The following is a 24,502-nucleotide window of genomic DNA, read 5'->3' on the forward strand; positions in this document are numbered from 1 at the left end:
CAGGGAGGCGGCACTGCCGGGGGGGCAATCGCCAGGCTCATGCTGCACTGGAACTGGGGAGGTGGCACTGCCGGGGGTGCAATCGCAAGGCTCGTGCTGCACCGGCGCAGGGAGGTGGCACTGCTGGGGGTGCAATCGCGAGGCCCGTGCTGCACCAGCACAGGGAGGTGGCACTGCTGGGGGTGCAATCACCAGGCTCGTGCTGCACTGGAGCTGGGGAGGTGGCACTGCCGGGGGTGCAATCGCAAGGCCCGTGCTGCACCAGCACAGGGAGGTGGCACTGCTGGGGGTGCAATCGCGAGGCCCGTGCTGCATCAGCACAGGGAGGTGGCACTGCCGGGGGTGCAATCGCGAGGCCCGTGCTGCATCAGCACAGGGAGGTGGCACTGCTGGGGGTGCAATCACGAGGCTCGTGCTGCACTGGAGTTGGGGAGGTGGCACTGCTGGGGGTGCAATCACCAGGCTTGTGCTGCACCAGCGCAGGGAGGTGGCACTGCCAGGGGTGCAATCGCGAGGCCCGTGCTGCACCRGCGCAGGGAGGTGGCACTGCCGGGGGTGCAATTGTGAGGCCCGTGCTGCACTGGAGCTGGGGAGGTGGCACTGCCAGAGATGCAGTCGCACAGCGCCGGCTACTCTGGGAGGTGCAGCCTCGCAAACAGGCTGCACAACCCTTGGCGCAAGGGACAGGCTCGGGCAGAGCCGGGCTCTTGGCCCTGCTGTGCTGTGACTTGCAGAGCGCTGTTCCTCAAAATCCACTGCATTTCTCTTTAACAAACATCGGTGAAACTCAAGGCCGTTCCTGGTGCCTGTGAATGCTTCCCTGAAGCAGCAGCTATGCAGCGGCAGTAAAAGAGATGCTGACACAGTCTACATTTTCGGCGCTCGTTCAGCCTAAATCTTTTAGTGCTTTGTCCTTCGCCCGTGGCTGCCGAGAAGCAAACGGGAGGCAACGAGAGCAGGCAGCGTGCCTGGGTGCGCGGCGGTGCTGGCGGGCCGGTGCGGACGGGCGCGTGCATCCCTCCGGAGCCCAGGCTCAAGYCTGCGGTGCTGCGCCGGGAACAAACCTGAGGGTCCCGGGAAGCTGCCACCCACCTACATCTGCTTCCTCGTGAGCATCCGCCRGTGCCAGAGCCGCGGTGCCACCCGCGAGGCCCCCGACCGCCACGCTGCCACCCGCTCCTCAGCCACGGCTCCTCGAGGATTAATGTTCTGGCTATCGCACAAAAACCCAACGTAAGCACAAAAAGGATTCAGCAAATGATAAAATGGAGATGAATTTCAGGGACCAGAGAGATTGGATAAAGAAATGAGATGCCAAAATAAGCAATCTATGCACAGGAAAGATACATTTTGACAAGGGCTAATATTTTATGTGGAACAAATAACTCACTACTAACAGATATGCACATTTAAAATGTGGTATTAGGAAGAAAACATTGTTTTTCCTATTTCTTGTTAGAGCCCCTGACAAGCACAACATTCGCACCATGCACTCAGCATTGCATTATATTTAAACATACTCCTGTTTCTTGCCCTTCTCCTTCCTCCTTCCTGCTGAAGCCTGGAGTTTTGGGGCTGGATCATTGCTCCAGCTCCTAAAACACAGAGAAACTCTTATCTGCATAAATGACACAGACAGCCCAGTGCCTAGACTGTGAGTGCAAAGTGATGAGCATCATGCACTCATCTCCCCATCACACRCGCCGCTGGATGTGCCTGCTGATCCCTGCCACAGAGGGAACTTCCCTCTGTTAGGAGATGCTCTTCAGTTCAGCACTTTTAATTATTTATGCTTGTGAGGTTACCATGCATTTGAGACTATCTGAGTCCATCCCAGAGGAACACAGCACGCTGAAGGACTGCTGAAAACTGTCTGAACTATTATTGCAGGACCCAACCTGCAGTACGACTGGGAGCCTGGACTCCTGTTATGCTCATCTTCATGTTTTTAAAGGACTTTTTGCCACAGGGCAATCAGGATGCCTTTTAGAGAGCGTGCTTCAGCAGGCTCCCAGCGCACTTTCTGTGCCAGGCCATCTGTCTGCGCTCCCCGTCTCTCCTTGCCGCAGCCGGAGATTTGCACAGCCGAACACATTTAACTGTCACTGAAATCTTCCTACCTGGAATGACAGTTGTAAGCCTTATCTGCATTTAGGAATTGTGCTAAGCCAGCAGATCCCCTGCATATTCCCTGCTTGAAACCACACTCTGAAAAGCTCTGGCAGCAGGGCCACATACAGGGAAAGCCCTGCATCTCCAGCCTACAGATAAAGCTTTGCACCATATAAGACATTTCAGTATTTGATTCTGGAATTTGGCATCGAACCAGAAGAGCGCTGAGTTATCTTAAGCTTCATAAATGCAGAGATAAAGCATTAGCAGGGGAATTGTTCTTAAGTCAAGGGTTAGAGGCACATGGGAAAAAGAAGGTTCTTACGGGGTGCTCTCCCATTAACCTTGGTGGGATAAGTGCATGCTTATGCACCCCACCCTTGGGAAACTGGAACACACTGGTATTAAGCTGAAGGGCTTACTGAAAAACCACAGCAAACCAATTCATCCAAGCTCCTAAGTACATAAAAGCATCAAAAGGTAAAAATGTATTCTAAACTACGGTTATTAATTAGGATGATGGATAGGGACAAAAATCTATTTATACTGCTTCCTTTGCACAAATGCAAAAGCTGGACAGAATCTGAGACATTCAGCACTAACGGTTGCTCGGGGTGTTCACGGCTCGTGCAGCAAACGCCAACTGCTGCATGCGAGGCTGGTGTTACCCAAAACACGACAGAGGATGGTTTAGGTGGACCCATGTCCCTGGAACACAGGTAGGAAGGTGGCCAGTAAGTCAGTTCTGTGTCGGTGCCCCTGGGCTGCCCCTTTTGCAGGAGACGGTGAAGAGCCGAGGGCTGGTAGGAGCTGAACAGCTAAAGCAGACGGGCTTGAAATAATCTCCAAGAGAGAAGCGAGGCAGCTGCTCAAAGGCTTGTGCCAGCCTGGAGCTGAGCCTCGCTCAGGGAAAGGTGCCGTAGCAAAGGAGACCCCGTGTCTGATCAGGGAGCTCAGTCAAGAGCTGGAGTGTTTAAACAGCAATAGCAAAAGAACTGGGAAACAGAAAACAGGAAAGAGCAAAAGGCTTTTAAACAGTGAAAATGTTCTGCTATGGAGGAGGAGGAGGACTGAAGAGGGAGGATTAGCCATCTATAAATACAAGCAGCACTGAGTTAAAAGGCTAATTAGAATAGCAAAAAGAAATACAGCAACACATTTCAGAGACTATTTCAACTAACAAAGAGTTTTTCAAATCTGTTTGCAAGAGCGAATATGAAAGAGAAAATTGGATCCCTATGAAATGACTGCAAGGAGGAGGAGGAAAAAGGTAATGGCAGATCCCTTAAACAGCTAGTCAAACTCCCTGACATCTTCATCTGCTGCAAAGGGAGAGGGAAAGAGGCCGGGACGCGGTGCTCGTGCCTTGCGAGGGAGGAAGGGCCAGTCTGCAAAGAGACAGGCACGAAGGGAAGCCCGGTGCTCTTCCCGAGCAGGCCGGGAAGAAGCAAGCGATGCAACTATTCCGGGCTCAGCAGCCGCCTCCGGACGCCCCTGCACCCGCTCGGCTGGGACAGGGCGCGCGGCGGCTCGGCGCCAGCAGGCACGTGCACACACACACATATGCGCATGCATGTATATATGCGCACACGCCGACGGGAGCCCCGCYGACCTCGCGCTACAGATGCGTGCGRYGGGGCCAGGCTGCAGCCGGCGGCGCCCCGGGCTGCCGTCCTCCTTCTCCAGCAAGGCCTGCCCGCTGCTCCGTCCCCGCGACGCTGTTTCACGTGTTCCTTAAGCCCAACGGCACTTCTGCCGAGGCAGGCGCGCAGCAGCTCTCGCGACCCACCGGTGGCAGCCTTGCGCCCRGCTCAGGCTGTCCAGCGGCAGCCAAGACCCGCGTGTGACACGTCCTGCAGCTTCCACCAGACTGTGTCAAGGTGACGGTGCGCCAAGCAGACACGTCTCCGCTTGCTGGCACAGGGCGCTCCGGTTTCCCCSGTCTTCGGGACGCAGGAGCACTTCAGCCCTGCAAAGGGCTCGGAGCCACCCGAGGCGCAGCCTGCACGGGCCGGCCAGCGGCAGGGCGGCAAAACGGAGACCATGCCCCGGCCAGAGGCTAGATCGGTCCCGCACGCTTCGGCCGCGCTCCCGGGAGCTCCGGCTCTAGCACAGGGCGCCAGCAAGACCCYGCTGCACTCGGAGGAGGGACTGGTGTCCCCAGAGCTGGCGCTCGCGCAAACGGGATGACTTTTACTCTGCATCTGCCCATGATGTCACTGGCGGCGGCTGCGACCGGAGCCACAGGGCATGATGACGTCAGGCCGTTAGTGGGGCRAAAGGGCGACCGCTGGGGATGATTCAGGACCCGGGGGACAGGCAGGGAGGGGAGACGGTCACGAGAAACAGAGGCAGACCGATGCCGGCTCCTTTCTGGCAGACGGTGCGAGTTGTCTCCCGCGAAGGAGCGTGCACAGAGCGGCACGCGGATGGGAACGGCGCGGGAGCTGGGAACTTCCCGAAATTAAACTAATTGCATTGCCTCGCAAATCATACCAGCAGCTACGATCCTTTGCTCTCCTCCGAGGATGCAGAGGGCTTTACGAGCCCTAATTAACTCAGACTCGCACGACACGCCTGTGCGGCAGCTACCATCAGGTCCATGGAGCGGGGAAGCCGGTAGCCGTGGCTCCGGGATGCACCAGCGCAGCAGCACACCAAACCTGCAGCATTTCGCGGCGCCCACGAGCCCGCTGCCTCCCCGGGGGCGATTACTGCCATCCCCAGGCTCCGCTAATTACCCGTCCCAGCTCCCTGCACACTCGCATCCATATCCATCACGGCTTTCTGGAACAAACATTAAGGCAAAACCGTCAGGGATAGTTTTGCTAACCAATAGGCGCCAGCTGCAGCCCCGTGTCRTGCCCAGGGCAGGGCAGCACCTCGGCACCGTGCCCCCGGTGCCTGCTCGCCCCTGCGCGTTGTGCCCGTCCCGAGCAGCCGGCGGGGCCACGCGCGGCCGTTGCACTGCGCTCACCGCAGGCGGCACCCTTGCCGAGGCGGGAGACGGCGTTTGGGTGCCGGGCGCCCCAACCCGCTTGGCTCTGAGCCCCCGTGCRCTTCGCGCTAGGAGTCGTGGATCTCCACCCAACAGGGAGCCTGTTTTCCAGGCAGTGTTTTCTGCAGTGTGGAGCACGGTGGAGATAAACAGAAAAATTCAGACATGCACCTAAATAAAACGTTTTTCAAGCGAGTTTCCCATGAGGTGTCAGCAGCTCTCCGATACCCTGCTGCCTTTGCTGGCTGATCGTGTCACCACTGCGGCTGGTGGGGAGAGCGGCTGCCAGCTGCCCCAGGAAAAGGGATGCCACCAACCCGCTCCTCTCTTCCGAGTTGCTGTGCTGGTCGGGCCTCGGCCCGCTCGGCTCTGCAGACCGGCGTCTTGCAAGGGGCAGCAGCGCAGCAGCAAGAGGGTCACAGCCACCGTGCCCAGCCCCAGCTCGCTGCCTCCCGCCAGCGGGGAACAGAGCCACACGGCGGAAAGGATTTTGCTCAAAAATGGAGAGTTTTGTTGGCTGCAAAGGGGTGGAAGCGGATGCAGCCGACTGCATCGCTGATGCCCCCAGCGCTGCCCAGCCGGCAGGCTGGGATGGCCGCCCATCCCTCGGGATCTGTCCTGCCTCCAGCAGGGAAGCGGAGGATAGCAGCGGCACAGAGCTGGCACAACGTCCCCAGCCGGCCCATCCTCGTCCTGGAGCTGGGGATGTTTGGAGATCGTTAGGAGAAACGCCACGTGTGCTTGCCCTGCCCCGTCCTGCTCTGCCGCAGGCCCCCACCCACGGTCGCCGTCAGAGAGCAGGACGCCTGCCCCGAGACCCAGCCCCGCAAGGACCGCTCGCGAGACGCGATGCTCCGCGCCCGGCTCCGCTCGCTGCGCCGCTCCAGCGGGCGGGAGGAGTTTGCGCAGACCCGGGATGACCGYGAACGTCGGCTCCAACAACAGGCTTCCCCTCAGCCGGGAAAAGCCCTGTGTCCTGGGGCAAAGCCGCCRCAGCCGGGTTGCATACGCTCGCCGGGTCCAAATTCAGCCATTTGCAATTTGCACTTCCTTGTGCGGGCGGGGGGGAGAAATTGTCATTTCCTCTAATTACATGTTAAATGCCAAATAAATGCCCTATCCTGTATGGTAATTGCAGTGTCAGTGAGTGATTAATGCCCGCTCTGCGCACTGAGAACGTGCACAACATCTGCGAGCGGCAATAACCCGGCTCCCGAGTCGTGACGCTCCGCGCAGCCTTTTGGTGCCGGCCAGCCGCGGGCTCTGCTGAGCCAACGCGCAGGGCGCTCGGCGGGTTTGCCAGCAAAACGCTGGGGGCGGGATGCACGAGATGACGGAGGACGTCTGCTCCGTGCCGGGGCACCGGGCTCTGGCAGTGCAGCATGTGCGGTGTGCCATGCGCCGCCGCGGACAGGGGGAACCCCGCGGTCCCAGCCCTGGACTTATCCGCTCAAACCCAGACCTGGACCCAGACCCGTCCCTGGCGGACGCTGCCTGCAGCCGCCGGTGCCACAGCGCTCAGCAAGGCATGGCAGAGCGGGCACAGTGCAGGCCACTTCGGCGGACTGTCCACAGTTATTGGCAAACGCCGAAGCTGCGCTCCAGACACGGCGGGTCCGGCCACGGAGTGTCCGAACTGCTGCCCGGGGCCGCAGCCGCGTGGAGCCGCCGGCTCGACCTCCCTCCCTTCTTCCCTCGCCGGATCCGCCCAACGGCGGAATGGCTTTCAGCTGAGCTTTACGTGTACACGAGGGTCGCAAACGCTGACACTTGCTAATTGCATTTCAGAAAATAGCAAAAAGAAATTGTAGGAAAAGCTCAGCATTGAGCCTCCTCCTCACATCGGCACTGGGGTTTTTTTCCTTTTAAAAAACTCCCCAGTGCTGCTGGCACAAATGCAGAGTAACCTTGAATTATACGTAGCAGGGTTGGCTTTCATTATTTATTAGCAGATCAATTAGAATATTCTGTTTGCAGAAGAATATAATCCAATATGTACTTCAAGCACTAACAACTAAATATATGCTTATTTAAAAATCAATCTAAAAGTTAAGGTTTCCTTTGTAAATCCTTACTACAGATTAAAAAAAAAAGCTTTGAGTGTTACCACCTGCTGAACACCATAGTCTCAAGGAGACAGTTATACATTTTAAAACATCTCAAATGGGAATTGATTGTGAAAGGCACACAATTGCTGAAAAATACTGTCGCGGAAGGGCTCCGCTGCTGCGACGGCCGCGCGGCTCCCGCGGTCAGGCTCGCCAGAGGGGTGGGCGAGGGCGCTGGCAGTGCACCGGGCTCGCTCCGCGCCTCTCCTCCGAGGCGGGATCCCAGCACGGCTCCTTTCGCAGCGACCTGCCCGGGCTGGCCGAGCGCCAAAGCGCCAGCCCTGGAGATCCGGGCCCAGGAGCTCCGCAGTGTCCTCTTCTCGCTCCCCAAGCAGCAGGTTTCCAAGATTAATTGTCATGTATTATTTATTGACCCCAGGGGTGACCTTGCTCCTCTGCCGCTTTGCTAGACAGCGTCTCCACACCTAAGCAATGCTGAAATGCAGCTGGCCTGGGCAGGGCCGGGCACCGGCCGTGCGGGGACCGCGCTGCCGCCGCGTGCCCTGTTGCCCCATTCCCGTGCCGCTCGGGCTGTGCCGTGCACCCCGTCAGTCCTGGGGCTGCAGGACACCCCATCACCCCGTTCCTGTGCTGCTGGGGCTGTGCCGTGCACCCCATCATCCTTGGTCCTGCAGGATGCCCTGTCGCCCTGTTCCCACGCTGCTGGGGCTGTGCCATGCACCCCGCCATGCTTGGTCCTGCAGGATGCCCTGTCGCCCTGTTCCCGTGCTGCTGGGGCTGCRCCATGCACCCTGCCATGCTTGGTCCTGCAGGATGCCTCATTGCTCTGTTCCCACGCTGCTGGGGCTGCGCCGTGCACCCCATCATCCTTGGTCCTGCAGGATGCCCTGTCGCCCTGTTCCCGTGCTGCTTGGGCTGTGCCGTGCACCCTGCCATGCTTGGTCCTGCAGGATGCCTCATTGCTCTGTTCCCACGCTGCTGGGGCTGTGCCGTGCACCCCATCATCCTTGGTCCTGCAGGATGCCCTGTCGCCCTGTTCCCGTGCTGCTTGGGCTGTGCCGTGCACCCTGCCATGCTTGGTCCTGCAGGATGCCTCATTGCTCTGTTCCCACGCTGCTGGGGCTGTGCCGTGCACCCAGTCATCCTTGGTCCTGTGGGATGCCCTGTCACCCCATTCCCGCGCTGCTGGGGCTGCGCCGTGCACCCAGTCATCCTTGGTCCTGTGGGACGCCTGTCACCGCGTTCCTGCAGCAGTGGGGCTGCGCCGTTCACCCCATGGCCCTCAGTCCCGCGGGATGCCCCGTTGCCCTGTTCCCGCGCCGCTCGGGCTCCCCCACTCCACAGCGCGATTCCCCGTTGTTCGAGCTTGCTTTGATCCCCTCCGCGTTAAGCCAGGAGCGGCTACACTGTGCCAGCCAGTGAGCTGCCAGGTTCTCCTTCTTTCTTAAGCTCTTTTTTTTTTTCCTCTTTCATTTTTAAATCTTATCTCCAGGTAAAGAGGGTATTTGCTGGGATCAAAAGGTGACCTTTAGCAAGGTTAGTAGAGCCTCAAATAACACCCCTGAAAGTTCACGCACACTCGAGCATTAAACGGAGCGATTCTCTGATCTCTTGCCCCTCAGTGGAAAAGTTGTTTCACAAAGATCTGTACCGAAAGTCCATGCAGTGGGCTGAGAAAACTTTCTTTAAAAAAAAGAAACTAGAGCTAGGCACAGGCTGTCCTCTAGCTTCTAAGAAAATAATCATTAAAACTTTGGAGGTATTTCTTTCTCTGTTAACAGTTCCCAGTTTCTTGCCAATTTCCTGGGACTAAAAGATCCCTGAATATCCCCCATCTTTCACTTATCTAAATAAAATCACTCAAATACATCTTAGGAGAAGCATTACTGCCGTGGAGAGAGGACAGAGGCAATCAGAGCGATTAGAGACCGATTTGTGGTCTGGAAGCACATCCACAGAGACAGCGCCACGGACAACGCTGCCGCCGTTGCTCCCCCGAGAGAGGAGACGGGATGGAGAGATGCCGAGGCAGAGCCGCGCCTGGGAGCGTAGCGTCACCCCGGGAATTGCACCGCTCCGGTGYCACACCAGGAATTGCACCTCCATAGTGTCATGCYGGGAATTGCACTACCCCAGCATCACACCAGGAATTGCACCACCCTGGTGTCACACCGGGAATTGCACCTCCATAGTGTCATGCTGGGAATTGCACTGCTCTGGCATCACGCTGGGAATCGCATCTCCGTGGCGTCGCCCCAGGAATTGCACAGCTGGCCTCCCCTAGAGCGTCACATCCCACGCAGACCACGGTGTCTAGGGCCCCTTGGCTGCACTGGGAGAGGCACAGAGGACTGGCGGCACGAGTTGATGGGCGGTGCGCCCATCTTCCGATGAGACCGGGCTGTTTTACCCAGAAGCAGGGATTGCCCCGTCTGCGCTGCTCCTAGACCTGCCTGCGCCGTGGCCGTGGCTGCTCCTCGCAGGTGCTGAGCTGACTGAAAAGCACCTGCGCCGCGGGTGCAGCGAGGGACGGCGGCTGCTTCGCAAGCGCCCGGGCGCCAGAGGAAACCTCCCGATGCGGCACCGCACAGCTGCCCGGGCTGCGGGACCAGCCCCAGCCGGACACCAGTGACCCTGCTCCGGAGCGGGACTGGTGCCGCGCTGTCACGGCCCCGGCGAGCCGCCCGGCTCTGCCCGTCGCCTGCTGCCAGGCGGCGTCGGGCCCCGGGGCGCCGGCGTGCCGGGATCCCTGCGCACTTCTCCGTCCGCGCCGGTGCCGCGCGGGCTCCCGCGGCTGCGAGCAGACGCGCGTGGGCAGGCGGACGGGGATGACTACCGGCGTTAATCATTTCCGTGCCGCCGCGTGTGAACGCAGCAGCGCGCAGCCTGCTCCGCTCCGCTGCCAAGTGTTTTGCACAGGCTTCGCGGCGGGCAGGGATACCGGAGCATCCCGGCACCGGAGTATCCTGCCCGGAGGCGGCTGAGCGCAGACCCCGCCGCCCTCAGGACGTTCCCGTGCYGCGCTCCCGGGGCCACGTCCACCGCGCACACGAACCCCTGCGGCACCCTYGGCACGGCAGCGCCCAAACCACCCCACGCGCAAGGTCCGGAGCAGAGGGGTTAAAAGGCCTTAATGTTCCTTTTGCACCCGGCTCCATTTATTTGTAGACCGAATTTCCCAGAAGCCAAGGCTTTTTACTAGCGGATATGCTGTAGAGCCATGTTATTATAGATTGCAAGTTCCTTAAAGGTCAGATAACACAATACAATTGAATCATATTAGTGAGAATAGTGACTTGGTATTTTACTAAGAAAACCCATAAAGCAGACTGTTTGTTGCAGAGAAACATACATTGTATAATAAAGCCAGTGTAATTGTCTCCAGAAACAAACAAYCAGTTCGCGAGAAAAACCTCCCTGTAATTGTGGGTCCTCCGCGCGGCTGCTTTCGGAGCAAGGCTTCGGGAGGATATCGAGTGCGGATATTGCAAGYATGTATTTTACAATTTAGGTACAGTACCAAAACGCATCGCAGAAGACCTAGTAGGGAAATAAACAACTTCCAAGTGTATTGTTGAGAGACAAATATTCAATACTTCATTTAATGTATGGTTTGCAGTTAGCGGTTAATCTAAGACGATGCGGAGGGAGCCATGTTTCACACTGCTATTAAGGAAATGCAGAATTGATTGTGAGAATGATTGAAGATTTCTAAAGAGCACAATTCCCAAGTCAGTGATGACCCTTCCTTCTTTTTTTCTAATTTGTCTGTAATCTACTCAGACAAATCCTTTTATCACGTTTATTTCCTTTCCAAGTTACAGCCAGTGTGATTAATTACTTAACTTTGCAGCCCTGCTTATCCTGCTGTACACTCCAATTTTTCTTCCTTTTAAAATGGTTTTCCATCCCGAATAGCCATATTTTCTTTTTAAGCTTCTTTACTTTGTTAGTCAGAACTTGCTGTTAAAAACCCATCGTATCAGCTGAAACCCRCAGCAGAGGTTTCACCGCGACCTGCCGAAGCACCGCCAGCCCCGGCCTCCGATTTCATCGTTACCTCTGAAGAGAGCGGGCATAATTAGTCACTCTGCTTTCCATTACAGAACAGCTCAGACGTTTTCCGTGGTGAGGCATAAGTCTTGGGGAGAGGGAAAGCGCAAACCTCTTTCTCTGAAAATTTCAGCACTAGTTACATTCACTTAGGTCGCAGCAGCTATTCCCAGCACTCCGGCGGGCCTGGAAATTCTCATTTGGTTCTAGATTTAATCTCGTAATGAAAAAGGAATTGGAGCCAGTACCTCTGTTTTAAACTACCCTCGTCGCAGAAAGCAGAAGAAAAGTCATTTTTAAAAAAAATTGAATACACAAAGCCACGTCTCCTTTCATCCATCCTTAATGCCGGCGCGCGCCGCTCGCGGTCGGGACGGAGCAGGCGAGGGAGGTTCGGAGCCGCGCGGCTCCCCCGGCGCAGGGTCTAATCTCCGTCTCTGCTGAATGCCGTTGTGTCCCAGCCAAACGGCAGTGAAACACACACGAAAAAGCAATTAGATTTAAATCTAGTTTCCTCTTTCTACCTCGCCTTTCTCCTTTCTCTACTTAGACACTCTTCAGGGTGGTAACTAACACGATTTGTGTTTAGAACAGTGTGAAACAGGAATGATTTATGGGTCTGTTAGCGCTACGCAGCTGCCCGAGGCAGCTCGGCCCCTGGACGGGCGCTCCGGGCGCAGACCGCTCCGAGAGCCCCGGCAGCCGGCAAAATCGCTGCCCACGCCGCAGCGTCTGGCTCGCCCCCCCAGCCGCGTGCGCGCCGCGCGCGGGAGCAAGGACGATCGGGACCCTCGACGGCCCCAGCGCCCACCCGCTGCCCAACGCCGTTTCGGTGGGCTACGGGTTGCACTCAAACCGGTGCTCCGGCCCAGAGGGAGCTGTGCCTTGGCTGGCGCCGGTCCGGGCTCAGGCTCCGCGCTGCGCTACCGGCGGGGGATGCAAAGGGTCCGCGGGCTCGGGAACCGAGCAGGATTGGCTCCTCCAACGTTTCGGAAAGACCAGCGTTTCCGAGCCTCTTTAAGCGACCTTTGCGCCAAAGTCACATTGAAAGTCTCCAGGATTGGGCTGATTTTACCCGTAGCTTCTAAACGGGGATCCTGCGCCTCCGCGCGAGCAGACGCCCTTCATTAATTCTTAATGCTGCCCCAAGTACATGCAGTGTCCTCTCCTGCCCGGCAGCCCTCGCCCGGCAAGGTGGGGCAGACAGCAAGCAACCCCCCCTCCGGAGTTTTTAAAGTATAACAAGAAGCCAAATGAAAGAAACTCATTTTAATGCCACACAGGGAATTGTTTTATTGCTAAAGCAGCAAATAGAACTAATTGAATCTGGTGGGAAAAAAAGGGGGAGAAGGAAAGGATAGGTGGAGTGCAGACAGAAAGGGCGAGTGGGAACCTGAATATTCATGGGCCTGCAAACTGCAAATCCTTGAATGCAAAATATCTTCATAACTGATAGCGCTGCCACAGGCCAAGATGCATCCACAGCGCTCCAAGACAGAAAGTGTGGAACACCTGCATTTACAATATATATTTTTAAGTAATATTATGGAACAAATTCTCTGCTTTGCACTGCCCCGGTAAGGCGGCTCAGCTCAAGAGCCAGCGCTGCAGGCTGGGGGCCGGTTTTGCCTGCAGCCGAGCGCGCAGTGAGGCCGGGCCAGGGTCGGACTCCGGCACGGGCTGCATCSGCCCCGCGGTCAAGTCGGTGCCTGGATGAGCGCCGGGAAGCGCCGCGCGCTCAGCTGCAGGTGCCCCAGGGGCTGCGGTGCCGCGACCCGGCTGCCGGGGCTGCCGAGCAAGGGGCAGTTAATCCCAAATCACCTTCCGTTCCAGGCACAGCCAGTTAAACCTGCCACAAGCTTTTACACTTGCTGCCATCACTGACCCTTCATTTTCAGTGGCGACGTATACATTAATGCAGGGGTTTTGCATTTTAATTAAGGCGGCATGYGTGCTCTTTATTATAACACTAAGTCATTCAGCAAGAAACACCAGGGATATAAATCCTGTTAATGAAGAAGGAACTACATATCCTGCACTGTACGTTTAAGCACAGAGGCACGGACGTATAAAACGACGGGTACCAAAGCGCGAGTGGGCGTTGCAGAACAACTGCATCGGAAATGCAACGTATATTGCGGAGGGCCGGGCAGCACTCCCCTGGCACCACTGCACCGCAGGCACCGGGTCTGCATCCCAAGCGCACAGCCAACAGGCTTTTGTACTTCGATTTACTTTAAAAACAAACAAACAAAAAAAAMCCCAAACCCCACTCTCCCCCGCCAATCTGTTTACGGCTTGAGCATGCCAAATCCTCGGCCTCTGGGCACAGCAAGGGATTTCGTGCTCCCACCAGGCTGCGACGCACTCTGCCCTCGCAGGGGTCTTGCAGAGCCACGTCGGGAAGCACCACGCCGGCTGCCCGGGAGGACGAGGATGAGGACGAGGACCCGGCCCCGGCAGACATCCGCCACCATTTGTCATTCGTCAGCGAGATCCTTAAACACTCTCGCCAGGGGAAAGCAATCTTTTCACCATTGCCTACCTTGAAAAAACGGCTGAAGAATTTCTTTTCAGATTCTCCAAATTAACCAGTCTTTGGCACGGACATGGATGGTCTCCCATAGAGACAACCACATCCCAAGATGAGAGCGTTTCAGAATATTACGCGGGAACAGGGTAATTACAAAACACCTTGAGTAGCTTTACCAGCAGTGGCTCTAGCAGAAAAGATGTAATGATCTAATAACGCATTTCCCCTGCTGCCATTCCAGCCTCAAGAAATCCAGAGTAGTCTGAGCCTTCAATCCGTCCCAGCCCTTCTTTTGTCATTAATTATTAGGCTATTTGTAATACACATTTTACATACCAAACAGATTCCAATTTCATGGTGGACTAGATYGCAGAAATGCCTCTTCTAATCTTTTTAATTCTATAGTAGTATAAAACTTTAATATTTTCTAATTTACCCGTATCTAACAATATCACTACAATTTAGGAGCAATAAAAGTCAAGCTACCGTCAATGCGATAAGCTTGCAGCTTGAGTTCCCAAGTTCAATCAGTTAACCTAGGAGAGCAATAGCTTCCCCACAATGAGTAACGATGCAGAATAATATTTAGATAGARATAAACCCTTTTTGCATAGGAAATTGCATTATGATTTGCTGGGTCTTAGAAATTCTCAGCTTGACACGTTAGTTTACCAATGAAGTTATTGCCTCAGGCATTTTTCCACAGTGCTTTGATTTCTTCCAGGTTTCTAGAGGATTTTGAGCCGAGTAAGGAACCTTTATCGTTCTTGATCTAGGCATGTGCAGCACACCCAGCAGCACGGACACGAAGCCGGCAGCTGGGAAAAGCAGCCCCAACAGCAGCTGCGGGAAGGAGCAAGTCCCAGATCTTCCTTTGGGAAGGGGCAACGCCGGGCGCTCTGCCCCGGCTAAGGAGTGGCAGGTCTGTGCCGCCCAGCGCCGGCGCTCGCCGCACCGGGCACGACCTGCCCCCGTGGCAGGGAGCTCCGTGGGGCTCCGGCAAGAACAGGGACGTGCAAGTCCCCATGCAGTCAGGACGGCACGCACGGCAGAGTTTGCACCCGAAAACGCCACGTCCCCAAGGGTGCCCGCATCCCTCCTCCTCCCCGCACCTTTGAAAGGCTCTGGGAGCAAGGTYGGGTTCAGGGCTGTGATGGAGCGGGCGAGGAGCAGAGCTCGGGAAAGGCGCTCCGCAGCACTGCGAGCGGCGCATCCCGGAGYCGGGATGCAGCAGGAAACGACCGTCGCTAACGGCACGGCTGGAGCCTGCGTCCCCCGGCTCCCACCTCCGGCGGGGCGGGAATACGCGGCCCAGTGCAGCCGCAGCGGAGCCCAGGCACCTTGGGCTGCTCTGGGTTTGCTTTGGTACCCGTTAGCAGAGCCCGGCAAGCAGGAGCGCTGCCAAGCACCTCCTCTCCGTCGCTGGCCCGGGCCGGTCCCCAGCGCCGGCACCACGGTCCCTTCTCCTCCTCGCCTCAGCTTCCGCCAGCAGCCGGCTCGCCCCAACGGACCGTCCCCAGCACGCTGCCCCGGAGACGCTCAGACTCGCGCCTGCCGGGAACTTCAGCAGTTTTCCTTCCTTTGCGTGTTTCTAATGGCTCAGCTAAGAGAGGCAGCGTCCTTCCCCAGGGTGCCCCGTCCCCACGGCACAGCCCACGGCTCCGCAGGGCCCCGCGTCCCGGCTGCGGAGAGCGGTGGTGCCGGCTGACGGACGGCGTGAACTGAGCTCGCGCGCACGGCCGAGAAACGAGCCCGAGGGCAGAGYGCCGACGGCGCCGCCGAGCGGCAGCGCAACCGATGCCCACGTGCACGGGGCAGGACTGAGGGGGATGAAGCAGCAGCCAACGGAAAACCTCCAAGAGCAACCGCTTCGGATCCACGGTCTGCAAAGGGCTTTCGTCAGCCAGCACTTCGGATGCAAAAGGGCTGGTTTGTTTTCAAACGAGCGGGACTGGAGCTGGGAAATTCATAATTAATAACTTGGCCAAATAACGAAGTCCCTGTTACCCACAGGCCATCCAGGTGATGACTCCTCCTGGCGCGTCCACTTGCTCGGCAGCAGGTCCCAAGCGTGGAGCGCTCCAGTGGTGCCGAAGGCGCCTGGGTCGCTCTGGAGCTGCTGCTGCCCCACGCTGGCGTTGCACAAATCGTATAGCTTTGTCTTTTCCTAGACTGGGCGACCGCCGCTTGCGCCGCCAGCTACCGTGTCCAAGCGCAACAGCCGCTTCTGCCTCTGACATCGGCTTCCCACGAGCATCCTCACCGGCTCACCTTAATTATATGAATGTCCATCAAGAACAAATACAGAAAAGGCAGCGCTGAGGATGAAATAAAGTTATTTGCAGATGTGGACGAACACTAATAGAAAGCGCATCATATTACGGTACCCATCTCAGTGCAAAATGAAAGGACACACGGTCTAAAACAAAGCAGAGCTATGAATTCAGGAACCAGAGCAACGTTGCCCCTACTCAGACCCAAAACCATTATCCGCTAATAAAGGAAGGGGCCAAGGCCACTCCAGACCGGCTCCGGTGGGAGCGGAAATCAGATTTTAGCTTGAAATGTGTTACAGCAATCTCTGTAACACAAAATAAAGTCTGTCAGCTGGAGTTATTTTTATCCAAAGTCAAGTCCTGTTTAGTAGGTTCATGGCTTTCACTGATGTCCCTTTACTATTTCTGCTTCCCTCCGAGTCTCCCTTCCTCAGTTTCTCCATGGTGCTGATGAGATCGGACCAGACAACCGCCAGCATATTTTGGGAGGATTCTACATCACTTAGCTGTAAAATCAATTGTGAATTTTTCATCCACCCTCAGCGTTTGGCCTGTTTATATTGCCAAATAAATTCTTTAAAGAAGTACTGTACTTCACAGGAGAGCTTGTCAAGGTAAATACCTTCATTTACATAAAATGTGACTAGCAATTGAAATGTTAAAGCCATAAAGAGCAAGTTTATGATCCATCCTTGATGCTTGGATGTATAATATGACAAGGGGGAAAATAGTGTGCCTTGCAACATTTACTAAATTGGTGTGTTGACTCTGGGGATGAAAATGGGAGATTTGAAAGAACAGGTATTTTTTTTTCATGAATATGAGTCCCTTCCACAGCCTTCAAATGGTTTGCTTTTTAAATATTCTCCTTCAGCTCAGAAACAGCAGCTACCTAAATAAATAAACGAGTCTCAGAACACAGACCTGCACGGGAATAAAATACGGGGCGAGCGGCCCGGCTCAGGAGCGAGACCGCGGCACCAGGAGGAGCCGGGCGGGCGGCCCCGGCCACGCTCTCCCATCGCGCCCGGCGTTCCCCACGGAATCGCTCCGGAGAGCCGCCAGGCCGGCTTGGAGACGCCACTCAAATATCGCAATTTATTGCTGGAGGTGCCGAATTTTCAGAAACACACAGAGGAAACCCGCACCGCGAGGGTCCTGCAGACTAAGGCGCCAAATCTGCACAGACCAGCGCTGCGTTTTCTGCACGCAAGCAGCCCCCGAGTTCAGCGGGAGCGCGGCACGTGTGGGAAACCGGCCTTGGCCACCCCCCGCAGCCGCGGCTCCGGTTCTGCCGCAGCTCCCGCCTCCCGTGGCCCACCCCGCCACTTTGGCCCAAACGGTGATTTCTCACTGTGGTTGAAAACGCTCTTATAATTTAGGGTTTTATGTTAAACTTTTTAGAAGGACTGGAAACCAATTTGAACCACTTCAGATCCTAAATAATACTTTCAAAAAAGTGAATAAAAGGATAAAATGGACTGCTGCCTATTTACATACCATGGTGAAATTATAATATCCACACTTAATGCTCTGGAAAGTTTGATASTGTATGTTCCTTACCTGAACTCCGTACTAAAATTTCAGCCATTCATTCATACTCTTATCCTTCTCAATTCATTGAAACCACTTCAAGCAAAAATCATTTGAAAGAAATTACCTCTGTGTATTACATCACGAGCAGTGAGAAATGTCCCACGTGAGCCTCTCCAGCCCCCAAAGCAATAAAATTTCTGCTGAAGTGCATGATATAATAACTCAGGGAAAAGAAGTCCCCATGACAACTAGAGGTAGAAGAAACCCATGAAAAGCAAAAGATTCAAACCTCTCTCAATACAAGGTGCCACCAATTTGTACTGGAATTTTCACTTTGAAAATCAAAGGCTTTTGTCCATAACTTTCTTTGAAAACCTGTTGTTGCTTCTGAGCTGGTCTGTGCTCCTAACAAAGTGGAACAAGCCTCACTAAACCAAAAAGCGAACAGAGGTCAGAGGCATCATTTAAACCATGAACGCAACCAGCTGACTCCCTGCCTTCCCCTTCTCCAAGGGGGCTGCTTTTCCCCAGGCCTATGTTTGGATTCTCTATGGTGTCTGCATGCTTGACGTGACACTGCGTTCACACAAAAAGCTAAGCTCACAAACTTTGACACTACAAATAACACTTAAACCATTAGAAGCAAAGCACTCTAGCATTTACTTAAATGGATTATTGAGCAAAATCCAAGAGAAAGCGTGTTCTCGAAAATACAGTGCGATAGTTAGATGGCTTCAGGCCTGGCAATGTATTACTGCTCCCTGAGCGCTCCGAGGGATGCTCAGAGGGCATTAGAGGAAGCGCATCCGCCTCGCTTAGCCGTTTCTCCCAGCYGCGGGGTCGTAATTCTCATAGGCGACTTTGCTAGGAACTGCCGGGCTGCTCCTGCTCGCGGGTGCCGAGGCCAGCGCGCGCCGCATGGGGAGCGGAGCGAGCCACGATGCCGGGACGCGGCCCTGGCAGCACCGCCAGGATGCAGCCCCGGCACTGCACTGCTTCACTCCCCTTGCGAGGGAGGACGAGCCCGGCACGGAGAGGCTCCGGGTGCCCAACGTGCTGCATCTCTCATCACTGCCATTGCACAGCCTGTGGTTGGCCATCACCCAGCGATAAAACACCGCAGAGAGGCCTGATTCACTCCTGCATCCCATCCCTTCGTCTGAAATGGAGCAAACCTGCCGGCGGACAAGGGCGGGGAGGGGGGGGACATCCCTGGCCTGGCAGGCAGCGAGCAGGGGAGAGCAGGGAGGCCCCCGAGCCCGGACACGTGCTGGATTTGTGCTGGCGGCTCTGGGTCCGGGAGAGCATCCGGCCCCGATGCCGGAGCCGTCTGCAGGAGGCTTCATCTCTGCAGCCCCCGGAGGAGCGAAACACAGGGAGCGACCAACGGAGCCCGGTCCCTGCTCAGAGCCCGCAGCCCAGGCCCACGACGGACCTCGCGGCGATTTTATTGAGCTGCACCTGGCGTTAGCAGACGGTCTGTGCTGCACACGCGTCTTTGCTTTGCATGGATGCGCTGAATATTTGGGCTAGAAAACAGCGCCAGCGTAAGACCCAACCCAGACCTCCGGGTTTGGGGAAGGGGACGCAGTACTGACAGAGCTATTGTTGCAAGGAAATACTTGCACAACCCACAGCCCAGATTAATCCCAATATATCGGATCCACAGAAGCGGGAGGGCAGCTGAGTCACTGCCTTCCAGCAAAAGCCGACTCACAGCAGGTCCCAGAAAAATCAATACACCTTCCCAACCCACCGGAAGCGCGGAGGACGCGGCGTGCCGGGAAGGCTTTCTGCAGAGCAGCACCGCGGTCGCCTCGCGCCCGCGCGGCCCCCTCTGCCCTCCCGCTCCGGGCAGCACCGCCGCATCCTGCAGGAGCGGCGTCTGCTCCGGCGACAACCGCCGCTGCCAATCACGGGCGGCTTCGGCGTCCGCCGGGATGGGGCCGAGCGCTCTGGCTCCTCCGCCGCGGCCACCGCTGCCGGGAAGCACCGTCCCGAGCGCACGTGCACGGCCGGAGAAGGGCTCCCTGCCGCGGTACCAGCCATCGTCTGTGCGATGGCAGCAGCTCACAGGGTAACGTGCAGGCCTGACGGCTATGGAGCACGCTCCAAAAAACCAGACAGGCGGTGAGAACAGCATCGGACGTGCAAACCTTCCCAGCGCGTGCCGTGGCGACTGCTCCTTCAGCGGGGCTGCTCCACGCGGGACGCCGAGCCCTGGAATAGGGAGTAATGCGTGGAGGCCTGGGACGGGGTCTAACTGCAGAGGCATTGCAACGGCTTCTTGGCGAAGGCTGCACTGAGACGGGAGCAAAGCTCTTTGTCTTTGCTAGAAAACAATGTGAATATACGCATATACCTTAACTCCCAAAGTGAGGTTTTGGAATAATCTTCAAATCAGTGAATTTTAAACCCTTAAATTTAGGTTCACCACTATCAGATACTCTCTTTGCATTATGGATATCATGTGATTCTCATTAAAACTACACATTTGTTTTCAAAATAATGCTGTGAATCCTCAGTTTTCTGCTACAYATGGGACGTCAGGATAGCCCAGGCAACGCGAATGGTCAAAACCRAACCGTCTCTCCCCTCTCCCTGAGCCCGCAGGCAGCCTGGCACACGGCCTCGGAGCAGCGACTGCTCCGCTCATCTCCATGAGCTGCGGAGACACCTGGAGCGCCAGGGTTTACTATTTCGGTCGTTCACGCAAGCAGAACGACCCAATTAAAGCACCATCCGTTCAGGTTTCCCCTCCCCGCCCAGGTGCCGAGAGCCTCCGCTCTCCGCACACAACCGCCCCAAAGCGCTTCTCCTTTGGCACGGCCGCGGTCGCCCCGAGCTGCTGGGAGCACCGCAGCGCCCCGGCTCTGCTGCAGCCTCCGGGTCCCTCTGCTCCCCGTCCTCGCTCCCGGCTGTGCCGGCGGACACCAAGCCCCCGGCCCCGGCCCTGCGAGGGGACAGACGTGCTGAGGGTCAGACGGTGCCGGCGCTCTGCAGACCCCTCTGTCCACCAAACCCGCTCATGCTTGCGCAAAGTTGTCTCACGCCCACGCAAAGACCTGGGGCGTATCCTGGGTGCCGCTTCCGTCCACGCTGCTAACGAGCGTTTGCAGACGTAAGCTAAACTGCTTCAGTGCACGGCGACCTCCGAAGTCTTCCCGCGATTCCTCCGTCCCCGTCGCRTGCTCAGGAAGGCTCGCGCACTGCACGTCCAGCCGCCGGCTCCCGCCGCCCAGGGCCCGGCTCACAGCGCGGGACGTGCCCATCGCGCACCGCTGCTGGGAAGTCGGCGGTGATTCCCACGGGGCGAGGGGCAGYGCTGTGATTTAGAAGGAGCGAGCGGGCAATGAGGAGTCACCAGTAACTCGCAAAGGAGACGCAGGCACCTGCTCCTGCCAGAACCCGACGCTCCCGCAGCGGGACAACGTATTATGGCATATTATAAGGGATGGAGTCAGCAAAGTTCATCATGGAAGATAATATTTACTGCCAGGTATCAGTGTCCCTGATTTAAGAAAGGGAGAGAACTGAAGATATGCAAGTAATACGTCCGCCTGCCAAACTCCTAATAAAAAGAAAGGTTACAAATCACTTCCCGCTTACCCTTTAACACTACATTCTGCATTAAGACAAAAAGAAACCTAGGAAATGTATCAAAAGTTAATATACATTGGGGTATTAAGTGCAATTCAAGGAAAGCTGCATCATTGAACTTGTCCTTCAGACAACCCAACATTAAAATGTATGGAATTACAAATTACAATTGCACAAACAATTCTGGCAGCATAACATTAAACAACTAAAACAAGCCTTAAACCCAGTTCGCATCAGTATGTGTGTAGGAAGACTTCAGTTCTGTAATTTCCACACAAACTTTGACTGCAGAGTTAAAGCAATCACAAACAGCACAGCTTTTCCTAAAGGTTACCAAGAAAACAGAACAGACTGCAGAAAATTGGTGTAACAGGCTTTCCACATACAGCATCATCCAATATGCAGAAAGCTATATTTTGCACTAACTTCAGCTTCTGAATACTATCCTGATATAGATCCCGGACACTGTGTTTATAGCTGACTAACCTCAAGGCAGCAAAGACATGAATAATGCAGCATGGTACACACACAAAAGAAATGGTAGCACTTAGGTGTTGTCTCTGTTTTACAGATGGGGAAAACTGCTCTGAGACCAGCTCTCAGCTGCGTTAACGGAGTTTGGAGTCGAACACAGGCTCCCCTTCCTGCAGCTCTGCGAGAAGGTATCCTCAGTAACGAATGACAAAGCGAGGGACACTCAGGCTATGCTGTTTCCTCGTTCCACTACGTAAGAAAAAATTAACTTGGCCGTACTAAAAGGAAGCATATTGTATGCAAAATACAAACAAGTGAGAGAAGTCACTGTAAGGAGATGCTGATACAAACACTTCAGTAGCTGCTTCTTTGTTAAGAAGAGATAGACATTTCTGTGGCTAGGAAAAATCTCCAGTCACTCTGCCCGGGACACAGCTGCGAGCAGTCAACCTTCTTAGTGCACTGCGCCAGTTAATCTCAGATAGGGTCAGGAGGAAATTCCTGCTAATGCGGATGGCAATCCTTTTATTTATTTTTTTTTTAAGCCCTTTTCTTGCTTTGCATTTGTACAGCACAAAGCACACCAGCCTCCTAGTCCACGACAACAGCGTAGTACCAGTACAGCACAAGCAGAAACTTGTGGCTCCTGCTGAGGCACCGGACAGTTACTGCTGCGTGACCTGTTATTCTGCTCCAGCAAGGCCGAAAAACTTCTGCAAGGAGGAAGGGGAAGAATGCTGTTTGGGTCAGGCAGCTGCAAAGACGGTTGTAGGTTAAACAACCAGGGCAAATGCATCGGGCCACAGCAACAATTAGTCAGCGATGTAGTTTATTCACCTCATGACTGGAGAATGCATCCCTCTCTCTGCTCAGGGACTTCACAAATCAGCTTTTATCTGATCTTCTCAGTTCCTACCTCTCTAGCAGTGCAGCATATGCTAGAAATCTGCTAAACAAATCACAGAGCTACTGCAAGGATGAAAAGATTCAAAATGCATTCTGCAAATAAAAACCTATGCACGCCTTTTACTCCAGGAGAGGAGTTACACCCACTCGCTAGCCCTTTCCTTGTAGCCTGACTTTAAAGATGAAAAGGCAGCTGCTTGCCATATTCAGTGCTTGATCTTCTGCCTATGTTGAATAAAACCAAACCTTTCATATGCCACTCTCTAGCCTCTTCCAACAAATTTCTAAACTTATTTTTCAAGGCAAGCTTTCCTGCAGGAAAATTCAGTAAAATAAGCTACTGGGTCTGAAATTATATATTATAAATAAATAAATAAAGTAAAATAACCACAGTCAATCCTTCATTCCTTCTGCAGGTTGGTACAACACACTCAAAACACTCTCAGAGACAAATGTACTTTCACGGTGCTGATCTCCACTTTATTCAAGTCCCTCAGAAAATCCCTCATCATTTTAACAAAGCCAAGCAGATGCTACACCAAATAAATGTTAAGACGATTTTGCTTCCACAATTTCTACTGAACACTGCCTAGAGTGAGTGTTGCTCATATTTAAATATCGTTACAGAAAGTGCATACTGTTTTTACAAAACTGAGCAGACAATCCAGGCAGTAACTAACTTGCTGCACCTGACATAAATATTTTCCCTATTTTTCAGAATGGCTAAGCAACTACTGTATGAAGCAAAACAAAAAGCCAGAAATTTATGGSCTTAACCACAAATTATTTTCTTTTTGGAAAGCAACTAGCATTGGTTTGTTTTAACCATAAACTGAAGAACTACAGAATTTGCAAGTTACACTAATGCACTGCATTCTTTTTAGTCCCAAGACAAAAAAATTGAAACCCTGAGCCATCACAATTCATTGATTTACTAAACTGCCAAGGCACTTAATTAATTGCTGTAGTTCAGTATTTCTTCAAGAAATAGAACTTTTAGCATAAGATTGTCTTAAAATGTTATGCTATGCCATGCAACAAGATGCAGAGACTGCTTCATAAATAGAATTACATCTAGTCAATGCAAAAACTTTCCGAGGATGGAACTTGTTGAAAAAAGTGTAAATCTTATTTGTGATATGAACTCTGCAGCTTGTATGAAATAAGGAATCCTTTTTCACTTCAAAACCTGCAGCACCACCTGGAACTTGCAAGCTTGTTTACTTCAGTAATTATTAATTACTGACCTATTTACATGTGTGTCACGCCAAGTGCAACCGAACTGCCATGGTCTGCTCAAGCACTCTGCGCACGGGAGTTGTAAAAAAGGGATGTTTTTACACATTCCCTGCTCCCCATCAGAACACTGCAGTTTAAATCGCTACAGCTGCCAGGCGAGTCACCCACATGCTCACCCCGCCTGTCCGGGCAGCGCGGTCCGTCGCCGGGGCTCCGCGCCCGCCGCGGCCCCGCGCAGCGCCCGCAGCCCGCGGTCCCCGGGGACCCCGACGCCGCCGCCCTCCGGGGGCCCCCGGACCCCCGGCGCCGCCGCCCTGCCCTCCCGTCCCGTCCCCTCCCCGTCCCCTCCGCGCCCTCACCTGTACCACTCCAGCCCCTTCTCGTAGTTCCTGTCGAAGAAGTGGGGCTCGGTGCCCACGGCGCGCACGTCGGGGTGCGCCCGGATGGCCTCCAGCAGCGCCCGCGTCCCCCCCTTCTTTACCCCGATGATGAGGGCTTGCGGCAGCCGCTTCTCCCCGTAGTCCGGCGTGGTGCTGCCGCCGCCGCCGCCGCGGCCGCCCGGGCTGCCGGCGCGGCTCAGCTCCTCGTCCGTGGTGCTCGACTCCTGCGGGTCCCGCTCGAAGGCTCCGCTCTGCGCCGTGATCACCTCGCCGGGGGCCAGCGGCGTCCGCAGCCAGGCGCCCGCCGCCTCCTCCCGGCTGCTGTT

At 55.1% G+C, this 24,502-nt stretch overlaps 1 protein-coding gene across 1 annotated transcript in view; it reads right to left on the bottom strand.

The window, feature by feature from the left end:
- Positions 1–24,502, bottom strand: part of LOC112975023 (heparan sulfate glucosamine 3-O-sulfotransferase 4-like) — a 68,020-nt gene that overhangs the window by 36,183 nt on the left and 7,335 nt on the right. Inside the window, exon 2 of the mRNA XM_026084626.1 lies at positions 24,156–24,497. Coding sequence (XP_025940411.1) covers positions 24,156–24,497 — 342 coding nt within the window. The remainder of the gene's footprint in view (positions 1–24,155; positions 24,498–24,502) is intronic.

The sequence above is a fragment of the Apteryx rowi genome, unplaced genomic scaffold (genome assembly GCF_003343035.1).
Source record: "Apteryx rowi isolate R43461 unplaced genomic scaffold, aptRow1 scaffold_119, whole genome shotgun sequence".
In the NCBI taxonomy this organism is placed as follows: domain Eukaryota; kingdom Metazoa; phylum Chordata; class Aves; order Apterygiformes; family Apterygidae; genus Apteryx; species Apteryx rowi.